Source organism: Microtus pennsylvanicus, chromosome 6 (assembly GCF_037038515.1).
Source record: "Microtus pennsylvanicus isolate mMicPen1 chromosome 6, mMicPen1.hap1, whole genome shotgun sequence".
Taxonomy (NCBI): Eukaryota; Metazoa; Chordata; class Mammalia; order Rodentia; family Cricetidae; genus Microtus; species Microtus pennsylvanicus.
In genome coordinates, this window is record NC_134584.1 from 39,077,974 (window position 1) to 39,095,070 (window position 17,097).

Sequence of the window (17,097 nt, forward strand, 5' to 3'; positions counted from 1 at the left end):
TAATGAAGTCTGTTGCTCCCCCTCCCATCTTGGAGTGGGGTATGAAAAGACATGGAAAATAAAGGGGCAGCTCAGTGTTCACTGAATTTCCCTCCCAATGCTGTTCTGTGTTCTGTCTCTTATTTCTCTCTTATCTCTGCTCACTTTTAATAATTCTAATCTTCATTCTGCTACCCTGGAACTTGTGGATCCAGTCGAGGCTGGTCCTCAACACTCCTACTGTGGCTGTGGCCTCTTCCTCCCTCTACTAAGTCATCAGGGCTGTGTTTCTCTGCTTTCCCACAGTCATGCCTCTCTCAACCTGGTGGGGCTGCAGGCAGTTTGAGGCTTGGAATTCATCTTATTGTTGACACCCTGCCTAGCACTTAGAACTGGGCCTCTGACACTCCCTAGCTCCCATCAGGCCACGGGCCCAGCTGCACTTCTGCCATTCGGCTTTGCAGAGATAGCAAGTCTTTCTTTGGGGGGAGGGGCAGGGGGCGGGGCACAGAGCAAACACGTGCACTTCGCCATCTGCAGGTAGGCTCCGAGAAATAGAGGAGTGTGGGAGGGGCACGGGAAGGGCGGGGCTAAGCACTTCCGTCTCGGTTCAGAATCCCAGACGGCTCACGGGACAGCAACTAACGAAATGTTCAGAGCCCTAGGAGGGCTGAGACGGGAAGTGGGTAGGGTGTGGCCGTGTACACCAGTAATCCCAGCATTAGTACACGGGAGACAGGTAGGAAAGGAGCATTGGAAGCCAGCCTAGAGTATGTCGTGGACCCTATCTCAAAACAACAAAAACCCACCGATCCATCTGTCTGTCCATCCATCCATCCGTGCAGCTATCCAACCAGCCAACCCAACAACCACAGCTAGACATGGGGACATCCGTGGTCTCTCTGCTTCACAGCAGCTCTAAAGACCACACCCACAGTAGTGCGGCCGGAGCGCACCCACAGCAGTGAGGCCTGAGCGCACCCAGAGTAGTGTAGCTGGCCTTTCCACAACCAACAGTTTACTTAGACACTAGGCTGTCCATTTTTAGTGTGTTATCAACATGTACTAGGGGGTCTGCCCAGCCCCTCCCCCCTCCCCAGATATGTTTACCCACCAGGCTGTGCTGCCCTCCAGGAAATCAATAGGAGTTCCAGGAAAAATGACAACTTGCTGGCTGTTGGTTTCTGCACAAGCCTGGCAACAGCCTCCTAGCTGATGGAGTCAGGGCATCTTATGGGTTAGCTCCAGGGAACATCCTTTTATCATCAGGCGGCAGGCTCCACCCAAAGGCAATTGCTCTCAGGCCTACGATATTTCCCTCCCCTTTTCTAGAATAGAGAGCCTCAGCATCCTCCCCGATCCAAATTAAAACCAGAAACAGCAACGACAACAAAACCCAATATAAAAAACTTGTACACTAACTAGAAGACAGGGATGTGTGCCTCATGAGTGTTCTCTGGAACCCCCTGAAGGTCTTGGCTGGGAAAACTGAGGGGATGAGCCCAGGACAGTCCCTTGAGCAAGGTCTATGGTATGAGGCCCATTGCCACATAGCACTATGGATGCTTAAGGTCAGGCAAGACGTGGCTAACTTGGTGTGTGGGAAGAAAGGCAGACTTGTGGGCCCAGCAGCTGGTGCGTGTTTAATTCAGAGTGCAGTACGTCAGTTTGGGACCAGACCTCAGAAAGGGACAGAGGGAAGGGAGTGAGAGTTGGGAGAACCCTGGGGACATTTACACTCTTTGGTCATTACAATCCCAGGCCATGCTACCATTTAATTATGGGCTCAATGACACAGAATTATCTGACTCAGTCTCTGCCAGTAACACTCTTTATAACGCAAGTCACAAAGCCTTCCTGGGTAGCCCAGGCTTCTACTCCCCTGGCCAACTTCTTTTCTTTCCTCTCTCTGGGGGTGGGGGTGGGGGTGGGGGGCTGCATCTTCTGAGGGCGGTCATCAGCCACAAGCTAGCCAAAGGCTGGGAGCTACGGCTACGTCACACTCAGCTTTTGTAGGTCTAAGTCTGTGCCTCTGTGGAACTGGGAGGGGTCAGGATCAGAGGGGACCGAATCAATAGGTAAGCTCACACCTTCTCCTATGCCTAGGACACCGGTGTTTGGGCACTGAAGTTCCACACCCTGATGAAGCCTCGGATGCACACAACCAGTGGCTACACCTGTAGCCAAGTTCATAGCTGATCTCAGAAATGGTGTAGGCTTTGTGGTTTGGCTTAGCCCCATGGCGGTTCGTGAGTCTTACAAGTGTTGGAGGGTCCAGAGTGGCTTAGACTAGCAGGCAAACAGCAAGCTTAGAAGGGACTTGCAACAGTTCTCAACCTGTGGGTCGCGAGGTCAAGACCCCATTACAGGAGTCAGCCACACATCAGCTATCCTGTATATCTGATATTTATTTACATCATGATTCATACCAATAGTAAAACTACAGTTATGGAATCGCAATGAAAATTATTGGAGGGCACCGCAGCATGAGGAACTGTCTTAAAGGGTCACAGCGTTAGGAAGGTTGAGAAGCACTGTACTAGAACAACCAATGGGGAATGAGAAACAGCAATACGGGAGCCTGTCAGGGTCACCCGGAGGCACACGTGGCAAGATTTGTGTCAAGCTGGAGTCCTCAGGGTAAAAATCACAAAAGTGATTCTGTGTTCCCTCGGGATGACAGCTACGGCTACACAGGCCATCGAAGGGTGGGAGGGGTTCCACTGTTTTGGAGGAAGGGAGACCTCATGGGCTTGGAATGGTTCTAGCAGCTTCCCTAGAGGATGGCCAAGGCTGCCTACAGGTGAAGACCAGGCAGGATGACTGGTGACCTCATACTGCATTGTGGACCTGTTGGTCTCTTACAGGGTACAGCAATATTTGGACTTGGGTGGCCCCGGGGCCAAGTATGCCTTGGCTTCTGGAGCATCAAGAACAGTGGGCGCCGGACGGATGCGGAGATAGAGCAGTATAAAGGACGAAGCGCGACTCAGGGGTGGGCAAGTGTGTTCATTTCTCACTGAAGAGAAGCGTTTTGAGGCAGAGATTGTTCCTTCTGCTTAGGGTCCTTGTTTCGGCTAGGTATAACCAATGGAGAGACAGGCCTGTGGCATCAGCCCCGAACCTTTTGGACCGCACCCCCACTACCACACACACCCTGGCTGCCATTAGCAGTGACGGAAGATGAGCTGCAGGCTTCTGGAGAGCAATGGCTGCCGATGGTCCTACCTGGCTGAGGCAAAGCATGGTACTCTATCAGCATGCCAGGCAAAATGTGCCCATAGCTATAATCATGACGTGACTAGCATGGACGCAACCAGCCACTTTCAGATGAAATTGAAACCCACCCTCAAGAGGTGCCACGTTTGGTACTGTCAGCCTAGGCAAAACCCTTGGCTAGGGAAACGGTAGGCCCTATGGGGCAAGGAAGGTGAAGCTCTGTGGGAGCTATGGCACTCTTGCAATCAGAACGCTGGGGTTACCCACACGTGACCCGCACAATTGCTGAGAAGGGAGGGAACTGGCGGTATTGCTGCTGCCTGTACGAAAGCTGCCTGTGCTTCTGTAAGGAACTCCTCCCCATGCTGCTGTGAGTCACAAACCCAGCACTTCTTCACACTGGACTGGGGTGGGATCGTTTTTTTGATCTCTCACTGCCCTCTCTCTTTGGGGTGACTATAAATAGACTCCCTAGGAAAGTTCATAAAACATGTAGTCATGTCATAGAGAGTCAGTCTCAGAGACACGGCGTGCCTTCCTCACAGCGGGAAGATTGCTTCACTGTGGGACCGACACCCATTTTAACTTGTTCTCACCAGCGAGACAGTGAACTTGGGGCCCGAGTTGAAGGTTTGCCTTGTCTCGTCCCCTAAGATGACCTTTCTCCGTAGGGGCACAGTAGCACAAGGAAGCTACCCGCGATGGATATCAACAGGACAAGTCGTCGGTACGCCGGCAGCATCTTCGTTGTCCTCTTTTGAGAGCGCAACCATCTTCTCAGAGGTCCCATGAATGACCCACTGGAGAATGCAGTGAATTCTGATTGGCTGCTGGCCTGTCCATCAGGGTTTTGAATGATTGAGTTATAGCCTGTTGATCAGTGACAGTGGGTGGATCTGGCTTAGCATGTTTTAAAGGTGGGAGAGCTGTCCTGCACCCCAGGGGTCCACATACTGTCAAAATTCTGAGTTCACTGGGCTTGGTGAGGCACGCCTTTAATCCCAGCACTTAGGAGGCAGAGGCAGGGAGGTCTCTGTGAGTTTGAGGTCAGTCTGGTCTACATAGTGAGTTCCAGGACAGCCTGTCTCAAAAAAATGAAACACTTAACTCACTTCATGTTAATTATGTATCTTTCGGCTATAACTTTTTTTCTTAAAAAAAAGTCAGTGAACAACATGTATTAATAAAAAGAGTAAACATATGTGTTATATTTTAAAACAAGGATCTTCTCGTAAAATTACTGAGATCAATTTTCCATTTTACCTTTGATTTTTTATGAGCTGTTTTTTAATGTAAATAAAATTCATCTGAAGTGATAGTGATGATCCTAGCACTTAAACTATTTTTAAGAAATTGTTCCTACTTGCAATATTCTCAGAACTTTAGTGTACTAAAAAATGTATTACATCTTCTAATATCATAACTAGGACCATCCAAGTTCTAACCAAGAAAGACAGATAACACTTGTTAAAGGTTCTAATGTGTCATTTCTTTTGAAAGTATTGGGTGAGTCTCTAACTAGGAAGGGTTGGAAGTTTTTATGACTTCTTAGGAATCACTTTAACATTTTTTATTTTGGAGATAATATGCTGCTGAACTCGCCATAATATATATATATATATATATATATATATAATACCACCAAACTGGCTCAGGAGTCCTGCCAACTAAAATAGGTATCAATTCTAGCCACATTTGTAAGTGTTCTACAAATGAATAACATTTTTATAAATTCCAAGAGAATGATGCTGACGTGTTTTATTACACATTTAATGAGATATTCTTTTATTTCAATTTCACAATTTTTTTCTTGGCTTGCTGGCAATAGCTCTTTATTTAGGTTAAGTATATTGCTTTGTAGATTCCTGAAGAACTCAATAGCCTTAGATCCCCCTCATGCCAGATGTACAGATGGATGCTGTGTGTTAAAATGGACACACCCAACTAGCGTTTATCCAGGAATCACTTTGGGAACCACCGTCACTTAGACATGGCCCATGACACAAAGGTGAGATTGCTCTTCCCTTGAAGGCAGGTAGTTCCAGGCGGAAGACATGGGTCAGCTAAAGCTGCATCAGGTGTAGAAGCAGGAAGGGAGCGTCTAGGCTGACAGGATCTGGCCAGTTTTCCAAATGGAGCCAGTGGCCCACTAGGTATTAAAAGTGACATGAAAGCAGGCACTCCCACGAGCCCAGGAAGTCTGGTGAACTGGGGTTCAATGAGTCTGTCACTTTGGACAATTCCACAACTAACCATCTCCTACCCGCCCCCCCTTGCTCACCTGGCCACTGTCACTCCCCAGAGGACTAACACAAATCAGAATGTTACTTTTGTACAGAAGTGAGGACAGAGACGGGAGGTATCAAAGTTCCCCAGACATAATGAGACACATCCAGGTGCGGTGACTTAAGGACCCACTCCCAGGTGGAAATGGTAAGGGACCAAGAGAAACCTGATAGGATGGGGAGACCCCTGAACAGGGGAAGCTCCTGCCCTATCCACAGAAGACCCTGAGGGTAAGCGATGCTCCTCTGAGCATGTCCATTGGATGGACGTCCACACTGCCAATTGTTCAGCCACTGCTGAGACCACCCCCATGGGATGGTCAGCGCCAGTCAGCATTGCAACCCTGCTCTAGAGAAGCTGGGCAACCCTGCCAGACTCAGCTGAGCGCACCACACAGTGCCTTGTCAGAGGTTATTTTTACCAGTCCTGGTCCTGGTTCTGGATGGGTGCTCCCCAGTGTTTAAGGCAGAACACAGTTATTTGGAGCAAGAAGGCTGTGAATTCACCCATTTTTGGGGGGGGGCAACCATATATTTATTGTGTTTGGGAGGCAGAGTGGGGAAACCCCAGAAGGAAGAAGATTGGGTACAGTCTATAATTCCCGGTGAAGAGCAGGAAGGTCTCTATTGTACCCCATCACGGAATGAGAGAGGGGGCTCAATAGATCATTCCCTTTGTTTCTCCACGGGGCTTCTTGAGCTTCTTGAAGTTCTTCAGGATGATGTCGTATAACACAGCATAAGCATTACGGATCTCTGTGACCATCAGCCGGATGTCCTGGTACCCTGCCTCGTCCAGCTCGTGCACCAGCTGCCGATAATCACCCACGTGGGGCTGTTTGGCTGCTTTGGCCACTGCATCACCCCTCTCTGAGAAGTACTTGGAGATTTGAGTGTGGAAGCCCTCCAGCTTGGTGTGAAGGCTGGTCATCAGCTCAAACACTTTCTCCTGGACAGCCACCCCAAAGTTATTCCCATCCTCTATCCGAGGTATCTGTAGTTGCAGCCAGGTAGTGACCAGATTGAGTTGCTCAGTGACATCTTGATCTCAGGCTTTAGGCGCTGCAGGAGGACCACAATCTTCTCATTGCAGTTGACTGGGCCACAGGGAGGACCTTTTTCTTCATCTTCCCCCTTCTTCTTCTCATCCTTCTCTTCCTTCTCCTGTTGTTTCTTCCGCTCCTCCTTCTCTTTCTCCTTGACTGGATCAGGTATGGGGATGTCCGGTGGAGCCTTTAGACTGCTCAGGTTGGCTTCATTGAGATCTGGCTCCTTTAAGAATGCATCCAGCTCTGCGATCTTCTTGGGAAAATAGCTCCCAAGCAGGTTTTGTCTTGCTACACAGGTCTTTGCGGAACACATCCACCTTGGCTTGGGTTTCAGGATGGACCCTCAGTGTGGCCATGGTTGGAGAGGGCGGGGGGCCAAGTGCCGCACGAGGAGTCTGGAGTGGGCAGCGGGAAGGGAAAGCGAAAGCAGAGCTCGAAAACCCATTTCACCCATTTTTGAGCCTCAGAGTTGCTGCCTCTCACCCATGACTTGATGACTTCCTAAGCCCCATTTGCTGTAACCTGTAGAGGGGGGAAAGAACATCACCCTCATGTCTGAGAGATTTAATCCAGTGCTGACAGGACTGTGTGGGGTCTAGCACACACCGGGTGTTCTGTGAACAACGGTGGTGGTTCTTGTTGTCACCCCAAGGAAGAGTGTCTAAGAGGCTGCACCAAGTCCTCCAAAGCCCCAACTTTTCCTAAGTATGGCTTTGCACCTTTCTCTCTCTCTCTCTCTCTCTCTCTCTCTCTCTCTCTCTCTCTCTCTCTCTCTCTCTCTCTCTCTTTCTCTCTCTCTTTCTTTCTTTCACTTCAGGATGGGTCTCTGACTAGAAAGGGTTGAACTCAGGAGGGTGTGGACCAGTTGTTACTAGGAATACATTTTCTTGTCCCCTCTTGGGTGTGTAATGTAATTTCCCTGAAAGGATGCAGACTGTTTCCCAGCTCCTGTTTTCCAGTGTGGTTGAGTGAAGACACCCTGCCCAGGCTGCATACTGTGGTCTTCGCTGTCGGCTTTTTTTCTTGAGCTCTCATAGACAGCCTTGTTGGGCCTGGCATGGGTTCCTGATGCCAAGATCTCCCTGGGTGCTGCCCTGGGAAGGAGGCTGGATTTCCTGGACCCAGAGCCTGGGGCCTCCTTACCAGCCATGAGAGAGCTGTTTAGATGTGTTCAGAGCTTCAGAAATGGGCTGCATCTTATTTGCACAGTGGTTGCCTTTCCTTTTTCCCAGGACCCTTGGTCTGTCAGTCACGCTGCCTCTTGTCTTTGCTGTCCCCTTTCCTGTTGCTCTCGGCCCACTTCAGACTTCACCCAATGGCTCCCAATCTCCGGCTTTATCTCCTTTGGTCTATTTATCCCTCAAATACTGGGTGCCCTCCTCAGAGTCAATCACTTGGAGAACTAGAAGATCTCCCGCTCTCCTGCGGAGACAGGAAGCCCAGCCTAAATGCTTACACCCATCCCGAGGCCCTCTGCGTGGAAGAGCACACATGTAGTTGGTGGAAGGATTTGTATATATTCCTCTAAGAAAAATCAAACCAATAGACAGGTAAGACAAGCATTTCCCTTTAGGAAAACAATGACCCTTCGGAAAGCAGGAAGGACTTCCACCCACAGACAGCACATTAGAAGGCAGGCTGTGTCTCTAGGAACTGTAGTGGATATGGGATTTAAATAAATACTCCAAAGTGAAGGTTTTTGTATAAATTTCAATATAGATTAGGAGTGAAGTCTACTCCTTGGCTAGTTTGTAGGATTTGATCCACTGTGTTTCTAGATGAAACCTAAGTAGTTGGGACTTTTATCCTTGCTGGTTTAGCTTCTAGTAGAGGCAAATGTGGAGACTGCAGCATCACCAACTGGCCACAAGGTGGCGCGGCACCTCTATATTTGGTTCCCGAGCAAATAAATGCATTAGGGGACCATGCATTGGGAGGGAAGATGCTGGAATTCCAGAATTTGTGGAATAAATCTGAAAACTAACTGTCATGTCTTCTGTTATTGAGGTCACCACGGTGTATCAGCTTATTCTAACTCCTATTCCATTATGCCAAAATAGTATTAAAAAGCCATAGAACCCTCATAAAACATCATCTATACTATTACCCATATTAAAGAACACCAGTAATGATAAATACCAAAACATTATGCACGACAGATAGTGGTGACCACGCACAGAAAACCCAACAATTTCTGTCTTAAAGGATTAGAGCTGATGTAGCGAGACACTGATGGTAAAGTCAACATAAAACTGGCAGCCTTGGCTACGCTCGGCACCTGCAACTCACTAGAGCTAATAACGGGCACGAGCTTTCCAAAAGAAGCTACACAGGTGAAGGCAGGTGCTAAACAGTAGGCAAACCTGTGCTCAAATGAAGCACAGCCAAGAGCAAAGCCATGAAAAGGAGCCACACCTCAGGCCTACGGCTGCACTGGGCGAGCCAAGTGCACTTGCTTCCCGAGTATATTCCAACTGATGGCTACGATCTTCAAATCCTCACCTCCGTAGCATCCCTGTTTCTGACACAACACACGTCACTATTCATGAACAGCATTTGCACCTGTCGTTACCTGACCACGCTGGTGGTAACAGGACTAAATCCTCTACGGAACCAGCCTAGTGCCTTCTCATCCCGACCCATCAACGGTACTGACAACTGGTTAATAAAAACCTAACCAGTGTGTGGGGGCTTACGGGGGGTGGGGCAAGAAGCCCTGTAAAAGTGTAAGATAAATGAGTAACACGGTTCACCTGGAGCTGTCTTTTTATCTTGGACGCAGTGAGCAAACGCCCATCTACCTGTGACAGAAAAAACAAACCACGAAGCCAAGAGATCGCACATCTAGCTGGATAAAATTCTGTCTTGACATATGAACTGCTTATGAATAACTTGAAAATGGTGCCCAGCCCCAGATTGGCCAGGGGTGGGTCTGCTGTTTTACACCTTTGAAGTCTGCAGTGCCCCATTTTACGCTAGCCCTAAACAGTTTGCCATTGGATGGCTGTGTGTTTTCCAATTTATAGGACGGCACATTTTAAAAGAAATCTTATCCAGGCCAAATAATCCTAACACCTGCAGTAGAGTGAGCCTAAGGGTTATTGTTAATAGCTGACCTTTACAGTTTCTGCAGCTTATTGATTTCACACATCTCCCTAAAAGCCTTACAATGGAGATGGGTTAAGAACTTGTTTTTAGGGGCTGGTGAGATGGCTCAGTGGCTAAGAGCACTGACTGTTCTTCCGGAGGACCTGGGTTCAATTCCCAGCAACCACATGGCAGCTCGCAGCTGTCTGTAACCCCTGTTCCAGAGAATCTAACATCGTTATATCAATGTGCATGAAATAAGGTTAAATAAAGTTTAAAAAAAAAAGAACTTGTTTTTAAAGCAAACTCAGTAACATGAAAAAGAAGAGTGAACTTCTAGCAAACTCCTGTTATTATTAGGTCTAGATTTATGCCAGTTTTACTAATTATGTGGGTAGAAAAAAGAGAAAGCTTTACAAATGGTATTTAATGTCCGAAGGTTCTCGGGCTGTCCTGCTTTAAGCCTGAGCTTTAATAAACACTTCTACTTCATTAACCTTTAACGTCACTACAGAACTACGGTCCCCGGATGAGCTGACAAACGTGCACCCCGGAATTCTGCAGACTGAATAAACGATGCAGGTGGGGCTTGAGCTTTTCTCCCTGCATCTGCTTCCTTGTGTCCCCGAATACCGACTGGGGGTTTTAAGAGGATTAACTTTTTTGCTTGAGTAGGTTAAAGATTGAAATTCTACAGTTTTGTAATAGTGATTTAGCATTAGACCTGTACGAGACCATGGCAGGATGTGTAACCTATGTTGACTGCTTTTTCTCTGAGGTAACTGCATTAGAAACATAGAGCTAGTGGAGGCCAAGAGAGGCTGTTTTCCAGTGTGCCTTATTTCCAACTACGCTTCCACACATCAAAGAGTCAAGCAGTAACTACACAACTAGCTTTATTAGACTGGTTTTACATAAAGAAGCCAGATTAGTTTCTTTGCCTATCTAAAATACAAGGTACATGCACTCAGATTATTCTAAAACATGCTGTAGCGAAGTCTACATTTAAATCGAGTTTTATGACTGGTTCTCTCTCGGGGAAAGCTGATCCATTAGACATTTCCCGAATGAGTTCTCATGCAGCAGCCACACAACCGTCTCTGTTGGTGAGGGCACTGGCTCACTGGGACATTTCCTGTTTGGGAGTCAACATGCAAACTTGCTTCATTGAGGCTCGTCCTTCAATGATCTCTCATGCTCACTCATGAACTTACGTTGGATAATCATCCCCAACCCCCCCCACCCCCATGTAGACTTCACGCTCCAATGTTCACAGCACCGCTACTAGACAGGAGGAAGGTTGCAGCAAAACACGAATACAGCAATATGACTAGGCTACCTCCGGTGAGAAAATGGAAAATACAGCAAGTCTTCATTTCTTGGCATATATACATAGAAAGTTCAGTCCTGCCCCAGACCAGACATTGATGTCCAGCTTGAATGGTGATGATGCCATTGCCCTGTAGTGTGAATTCTGGTCTTGGACCCCACCTGACCTCTCTGAGCCTGACTTTGATTATCTACCTTCAGTTCTGCCATTTTCCCAGTATCAGGTTGGTTTTGCCAAGTGGGCAAGTGAATATTATGAGAACAGAAGTGTCTACTGTCTCACGACGGTTATACATGTGAAGGAAATCAGAAAAGTATCAGCTATTATAAAAATATAGATGGTAATATATATCAGCAAGTCTAATATAAACAACATTCTGAGAGTAAAAAGTAAATCTGCATCCAACCTAATGAGTTCACTCTTCATAGCCTTTTGTTTGGTAACCTCCATGAACTATTAAAGTGTGCCCATGCTCTCAAACTCTGAAACTTTCCCGTGAGCACACCTAGTGGTAATCAGTCACTAATGGAGAAGCCCCTGCCTCCATGTCACACTGGAAAGTTAGGCACAAACGCATTAATGGCTTTAGTGCTAAGCCCCGGATACCTGGATTGTTCAATAACAAAGCAACCAGGAGGACCAAGTTTAAGACACTCCCAAGCCGCATGTAAAACTCTACCTCAGAAATGGCAGATATGAACAACACCATCTTCTGTTGGGTGGGCCTGCACACACCCAAAGTCCCAGACACTCAGGACGCTGGGACAGGAGGATCACTTGAGCCTAAACAACATAATGAGATGTGTGGGTGGGTAGCTCAGTGGCAGAGTGAGTGAGTATCCAGCAAGCACAAGGCCATGGGTTCAATCCCCACTCAGGAAACTTTACAAGACCCTGCGGCTCCTTCAGCTCCATACAAGGACCTCTACCGCTGTGACGGACACTGAGATCAGGGGGTGTTCTGGGATTCTGCCTGTGGCGGTGGTGAAGGCTGCCTTTCAGTGAACACCTCCTTGCTGTCCTTGAAAACAAAGCAAGGTGGAGTCAACTGGAATAATTTTAAGCTGAAGAAACAGTGTATAAAGTGTCTCTTCAACCAAACGTTGGAGCCATCTGTCCTGGTGTTTGTGTCCAGAAAAGTGTCCCCAACTTAAAAGTGATATTTAAATGCTTGAGAGAGTTTATGGTGTTCATTGCCAGCCCTTATGGGTGCCTTCTACAGGGCTGCTGAAACTGGCTTTGAAAGAAGTTATCAATAAGCAGATTTTTGTGAGGTTTTGGGTAATATTAAGAAAATGGATACTTTTACATAGTTCATTTTAAAAGTTCATTCTTTTCCTCAGTAACAACTGGTAACATTGGTAAAAACAGCAGGGCGCAAGCCAGTATTTTCTAATTGGTAGAACCAGAAATGAATCTGCCCTAACCATCTCTTTGGCCAGATGACAAAATCTGGACAGGCGGCCCTAGGCACTGCTGGCTGAGGAGGGTCTAGACCCTTGCTCCTGCGGTTTGGACGGCTAGTCAGTCTCATTAGAGCAGCGCAGCCACATGGCACTGTGGCTTATTTGAATTCCCCACTCTCTATGCAGCTAAACAAAGAGCTTTACAAATCTCAGTGCAAACGTCCTGAAACAGCACAGAGTCCTTCAGCTATTCAGAGGATAAAGTCAGTTCATGTAGTGCTTGAAGGAGAATCCCAGATAACCTGGAATAGAGATGGCCCAGTTGTGACTTTGTCCTTGAGGGCGATGATTATTTCATCGGAAGTCACGGCCAGTGTTCTAGCTTTCCCTTACGGGTCCCACTGAAGCTGGGCAGGAGCCAGTCTTTCACTGCGGCATGTAACCACCTTGTCTCACAGTCTGTGGCAAGTAGCTTTTAGGGATTTCGTCATCCATTGCTGTCTCCATTCCAGCTGATTCAAATCCCTCTACCTGCCCCCCAGTCCCTGCGCCAAGAGCATCTGCAGGGCCTTCCTGAAACAGCCCCCGCTGCGCAGACCCACAGGGCTGTGAGATGTGCTCTGAAACCCGCTGCTGTTTCAGTCTGAGAAAATCCTCCTCACTGCCCAACGAGGCTTGGTTTGACCTTTCAAAATGTGAAATATCTGGACTGGCCTCAGGCTGACCGCAGTTCTGTTTGAAATACTGTTGTCTGGGTAAAATCTCATCACCGCTGTCGACATTATCTGCCAACTGCAGGTCCTCTGGCCGCTCCTCGGAGTCTAACAGGGGCTGGGTGGACTCGGACCTGGAGAAGACCTGCACTGAGGGAACCTGGTGCCTGTAGCCGCTGTGCACCACAGTGGAGTACTGCACAGTGCTCGCGGTGTTCTGAGAAGACTCATTTTCCTCATTGCTAGAGATGCTGGGCCTGGAAGACGACATGCATGAAGACCCCCCAATGCCGCTGCTGTGACCTTCTGTACTTATTTTCTCCTTCTTGAATAGGTCCAATGACTTCAGATCATCTGGACAAGGCTTTTTATTGTTTGCTTCTATTTCCACAACGCTCACATCAGTGAAATTGCCATCTGAATACATATGATCTTTGGAGCTAAAATTGTGCTGGAAAGAAAGAAAAATGAACAATTACTCTGGGCATATTCCAATTGTTTTAGCCATCTAAGCAAGTTATATAACCAGCTGCAGTGCAGATAAATGAAATAAAGAAGTCTGAATCAGTGCAATTTCCTGTTTCCAAATTAATATTGTTATAAGCTATAAACAGGCTCTCAATAGTATTGAATATTTCATACTTACAGTAGGCCTAGAATTAAATAGACAAAAGAAATGCCTTGGAAACATTAAAAATGCAAACTTGAATAAGTGAGGTTTTGTAAACTATAAAATTGTACAGGTATGACTTATTAAGTTTTAGGATTTCTAGGGCTAGGAAGGACTGCCCCTCTAGGGTGTGGTCTGTGTGGGACTCATCTGCTCAGGGTGAAGACAGCAGGATGCCGCCAGCACTTAACACCCAGCCCAGATCCCTGTAACAGGCGCTTAGCTCCCATTTTCAACAAAGTCTTTGTTGTGTACTGAACAACATGAGGGACGCACAAACGACCTATGACAAACGATGTGCTAGAATGAATAGAGACTATTTACGGTGTGACACTGCTATTTAAGAACTAATCTATTTTTACCAGGTCTGAATATATTTTAGTTAAACTCTATAAACATACACTAATAAATAAGCCTGTATACTATAAACAATAAGAAGATATTATCTTACCCTTGGAGGTGTGTGAGGTGACCACTGAGCAATATGACTCTTTGAAGGATCTGGAACATTTGGCCAGATATGTTTTTTAATTCTGAAGAGAAAAGAAGGGCATTTGTAGAACCGTAAAACAATGAGAAGCCTTTGTCATCCAAGCATCTTAAGTACCAAACCAACAAAAATAATCTGTTATCCTAAAGTCAAACAAATTATTACTTGTTACCAAGAAAAATATATTAATAAAAACACATACAGACTGTATTCCTAATGGAAAATGGTTAACAATACTAATGCTAATTATCAGTATTCAATTCCTCTAATAAAATCAATTAAGAACTTTAGATCATAACAGGTTGTGATGTGTCCTATCAGAAACAAATGCAAAGACATTTAACTTTCAATAAAAGTATTCAGAGAATTAAATAAAAATGTCTTACTAATATCAAGTAAAATATGATAAACTTGTTTTTTCCCAAAAAAGATAAGACATTATGGAGCAGAAAGACAAGGGAGCAGTGGTGGCACACTCAAGTTATAAACCCAACACTCAGAAGGCAGAAACAGCACGGACAGGAGTTCAAGACTGGTCTGGGTTGTATAAAACCAATCTCAAAACATAAAAATTCAAAAAGAATAAACATAGTTTGGGGGAACAGAAATGAGAGTCTAGAAGTATATATGGACTTACAGAAACAACTGATTTTTGGCACAGGAACAAATACATTTACTTGAAAAGAGCTGTTTCAAAATTCATATAACTAGATAGGGAGGGAGAAACCTGACCCTGACCCAAACCATGCCCCAAATTAATTCAGAGTGGATTACAGATGATAGAGCTAAAACCAGTGAACTTCTAGAAGAAAACAGATGACCCCGGGGTAGACAGATTTCTTAAAAAGGTTACAAAATGCAAGAACCAGAGGGAAAAGCCTGGGAAAGGACACTTCAAAATTAAAAACTTCTGCTTTCCCAAAGTCATAGTTTAAAAAGCAAAACAAAACAAAAAACAAACAAACAAAAAACCCGAAAAAACAAAACACACAAACTGAAACAAAATTTGCAAAACATTTGAAAACATTTTTCGTTCTCAAGCAAAAAGGACATTTACAACTCAATATTTGCAAAACAACCCAATTTAAAAGTGGACAAAGACTGCAACAGCTACAGTATTAATGAGCGAGGCGATGCATGAGAAGAGCCCCCGGGGTCAGGAAGGTGGGCATGAGACACAGGAGTGCTTGGCCACACCCACACTTTCAGAAACACCTTGGTACCAAGTGCCAGTAACAGTGGGATGCCTGCAAGAGGGCAGCACTGAGAAAACTTGGGGCTGTTTCTTTACTCTTTGGTTGTGCTGGAGCTGGACCTAGAGGCTCGCACGTGTGATGTGAACGCTCTGCCATGGAGCTGCATGCCTGGCTCCAGCGGCCTCTCATAAAGTGATTATCTGAGGCCCATGAAAACATGCACCCATGCAGTTTGGGATGTGAATATTCATAGAGTATTATAAACAATAGGCAAGAATTAGCAACCTCTAAACTCCCTTATATACTACACTACAGACCGTATTGCAGCAGCATAAAAGAAAAAACTCACCTGAGCAATACAATAGCATGAATGAGCTCACAAGCAGCTAAATGTGAGACGCACAGAGACTGCAAGCACAGGAAATTCCAGCTAAGACAAAGCTACAAGGGAAACGGGCTAGTCCCTGTGGGGCAGGGGCTGAGAGAACAGGCTAGGAGTGAGCGAGGAGGCTTTGAGAAGTGGGGACACATGGCGGTGATGCATCTGTACACAGTCAGTTCAACGGTAAACTTCAAACAGTTAAATACTATTACGTAACAAACTGCAGCTCCAATGTGAGAACTGGCACTTACAGATCTCGTTTATTAAAGCAGAACAGGACTCCCAGAAGAGTTGTCAAGAGGAACGCTAAGCACACAGGCACCACTATGGCTTCTATTTCTCCTTGAGCTAAAAGACAAAAGGTAAATGAGAAGTAACAGTTAGCACATACAAAAATAGGGAAAAAAGCATAAGGTCCTCACTGGACACTGCCTGACTTTCTGTTGATGGAGACAGTGTCTCACAACGTACCCAGGCTGACCTGGCCTTACTAAGGAGCCCACCTAGGCTGTCTTGTCTGTCTTCCAAGTACCTACACCGCAGATTATCAACCAAGTATACATTCCTTTTGCCCGCCCTGCTGGTTTTCAGTTTTGAGGCAGTCTTTCTTCCTCTCTCTGTCCTTACTTGCAAACCTGGCTATGTAGTAAACATAAAACACACATTGGCTGGGAGGATAACATGAGTTTAGCTCACTGGGTCATGATCATCAGAATGATAATATATCTGCTCTAAGACCAAGAATTTAAGGAGGGATGCTCATGAGGCATGAGGGTGGACAAGTAGACAACTCATTCAAGAGCAGCAAAGCAGGCCCGGCACACTGGTGCTTGCCTATAGTCTCAAGTATGCAGAAGGTGGAGGGAGGGGGAGGACTGGGAGTTTGAGGCCAGACTTGAGCCTGGGCTATACCACTAGAAATACTGTCTCAAAACCAAATAAAATATTTAAAGATGCAAATAAATCTGAAATTCTTAAATGTCACACAAATCATATATATGCTTTTAAAAGAAGACTTAACAAAGGACTCATGAGGGAGAGATGCTGGAGACATCTTAACCGATCTCCCTTGTGGCAGCACCTGGTTACCTCCTCCAGCTCTCTCCACCTGCCTTCCTCCTGGTGCTGAGGCCTCAAGTCGGCCTGCCACATGCTAAGCTTGCGCTCTGTCATCTATCACGGAGCTAATGCCTTTTCATTACTCTTTATAGGAAGAAAACAGGAGCGTAACCCTTCAGAAATACAGCTTACTTATTTTTGGTTTCCTATCACATATATTCCCTTGTAAGTA

General features: G+C 46.2%; 1 protein-coding gene and 1 pseudogene across 1 annotated transcript in view; both read right to left on the minus strand.

Moving 5' to 3' along the window:
• Positions 1 to 6,010: 6,010 nt before the first annotated feature.
• LOC142851905 (proteasome activator complex subunit 1 pseudogene) lies at positions 6,011 to 6,968 on the minus strand (annotated as a pseudogene).
• Positions 6,969 to 10,498: 3,530 nt separating this feature from the next.
• Positions 10,499 to 17,097, minus strand: part of Il6st (interleukin 6 cytokine family signal transducer) — a 34,876-nt gene continuing 28,277 nt past the window's right edge. Inside the window, exons 15-17 of the mRNA XM_075976062.1 lie at positions 16,058 to 16,154; positions 14,190 to 14,271; positions 10,499 to 13,519 (exon numbers count right to left, since the gene is read on the minus strand). Of these exons, the coding sequence (XP_075832177.1) occupies positions 12,782 to 13,519; positions 14,190 to 14,271; positions 16,058 to 16,154 (917 nt within the window). The 3' untranslated portion in view covers positions 10,499 to 12,781. The remainder of the gene's footprint in view (positions 13,520 to 14,189; positions 14,272 to 16,057; positions 16,155 to 17,097) is intronic.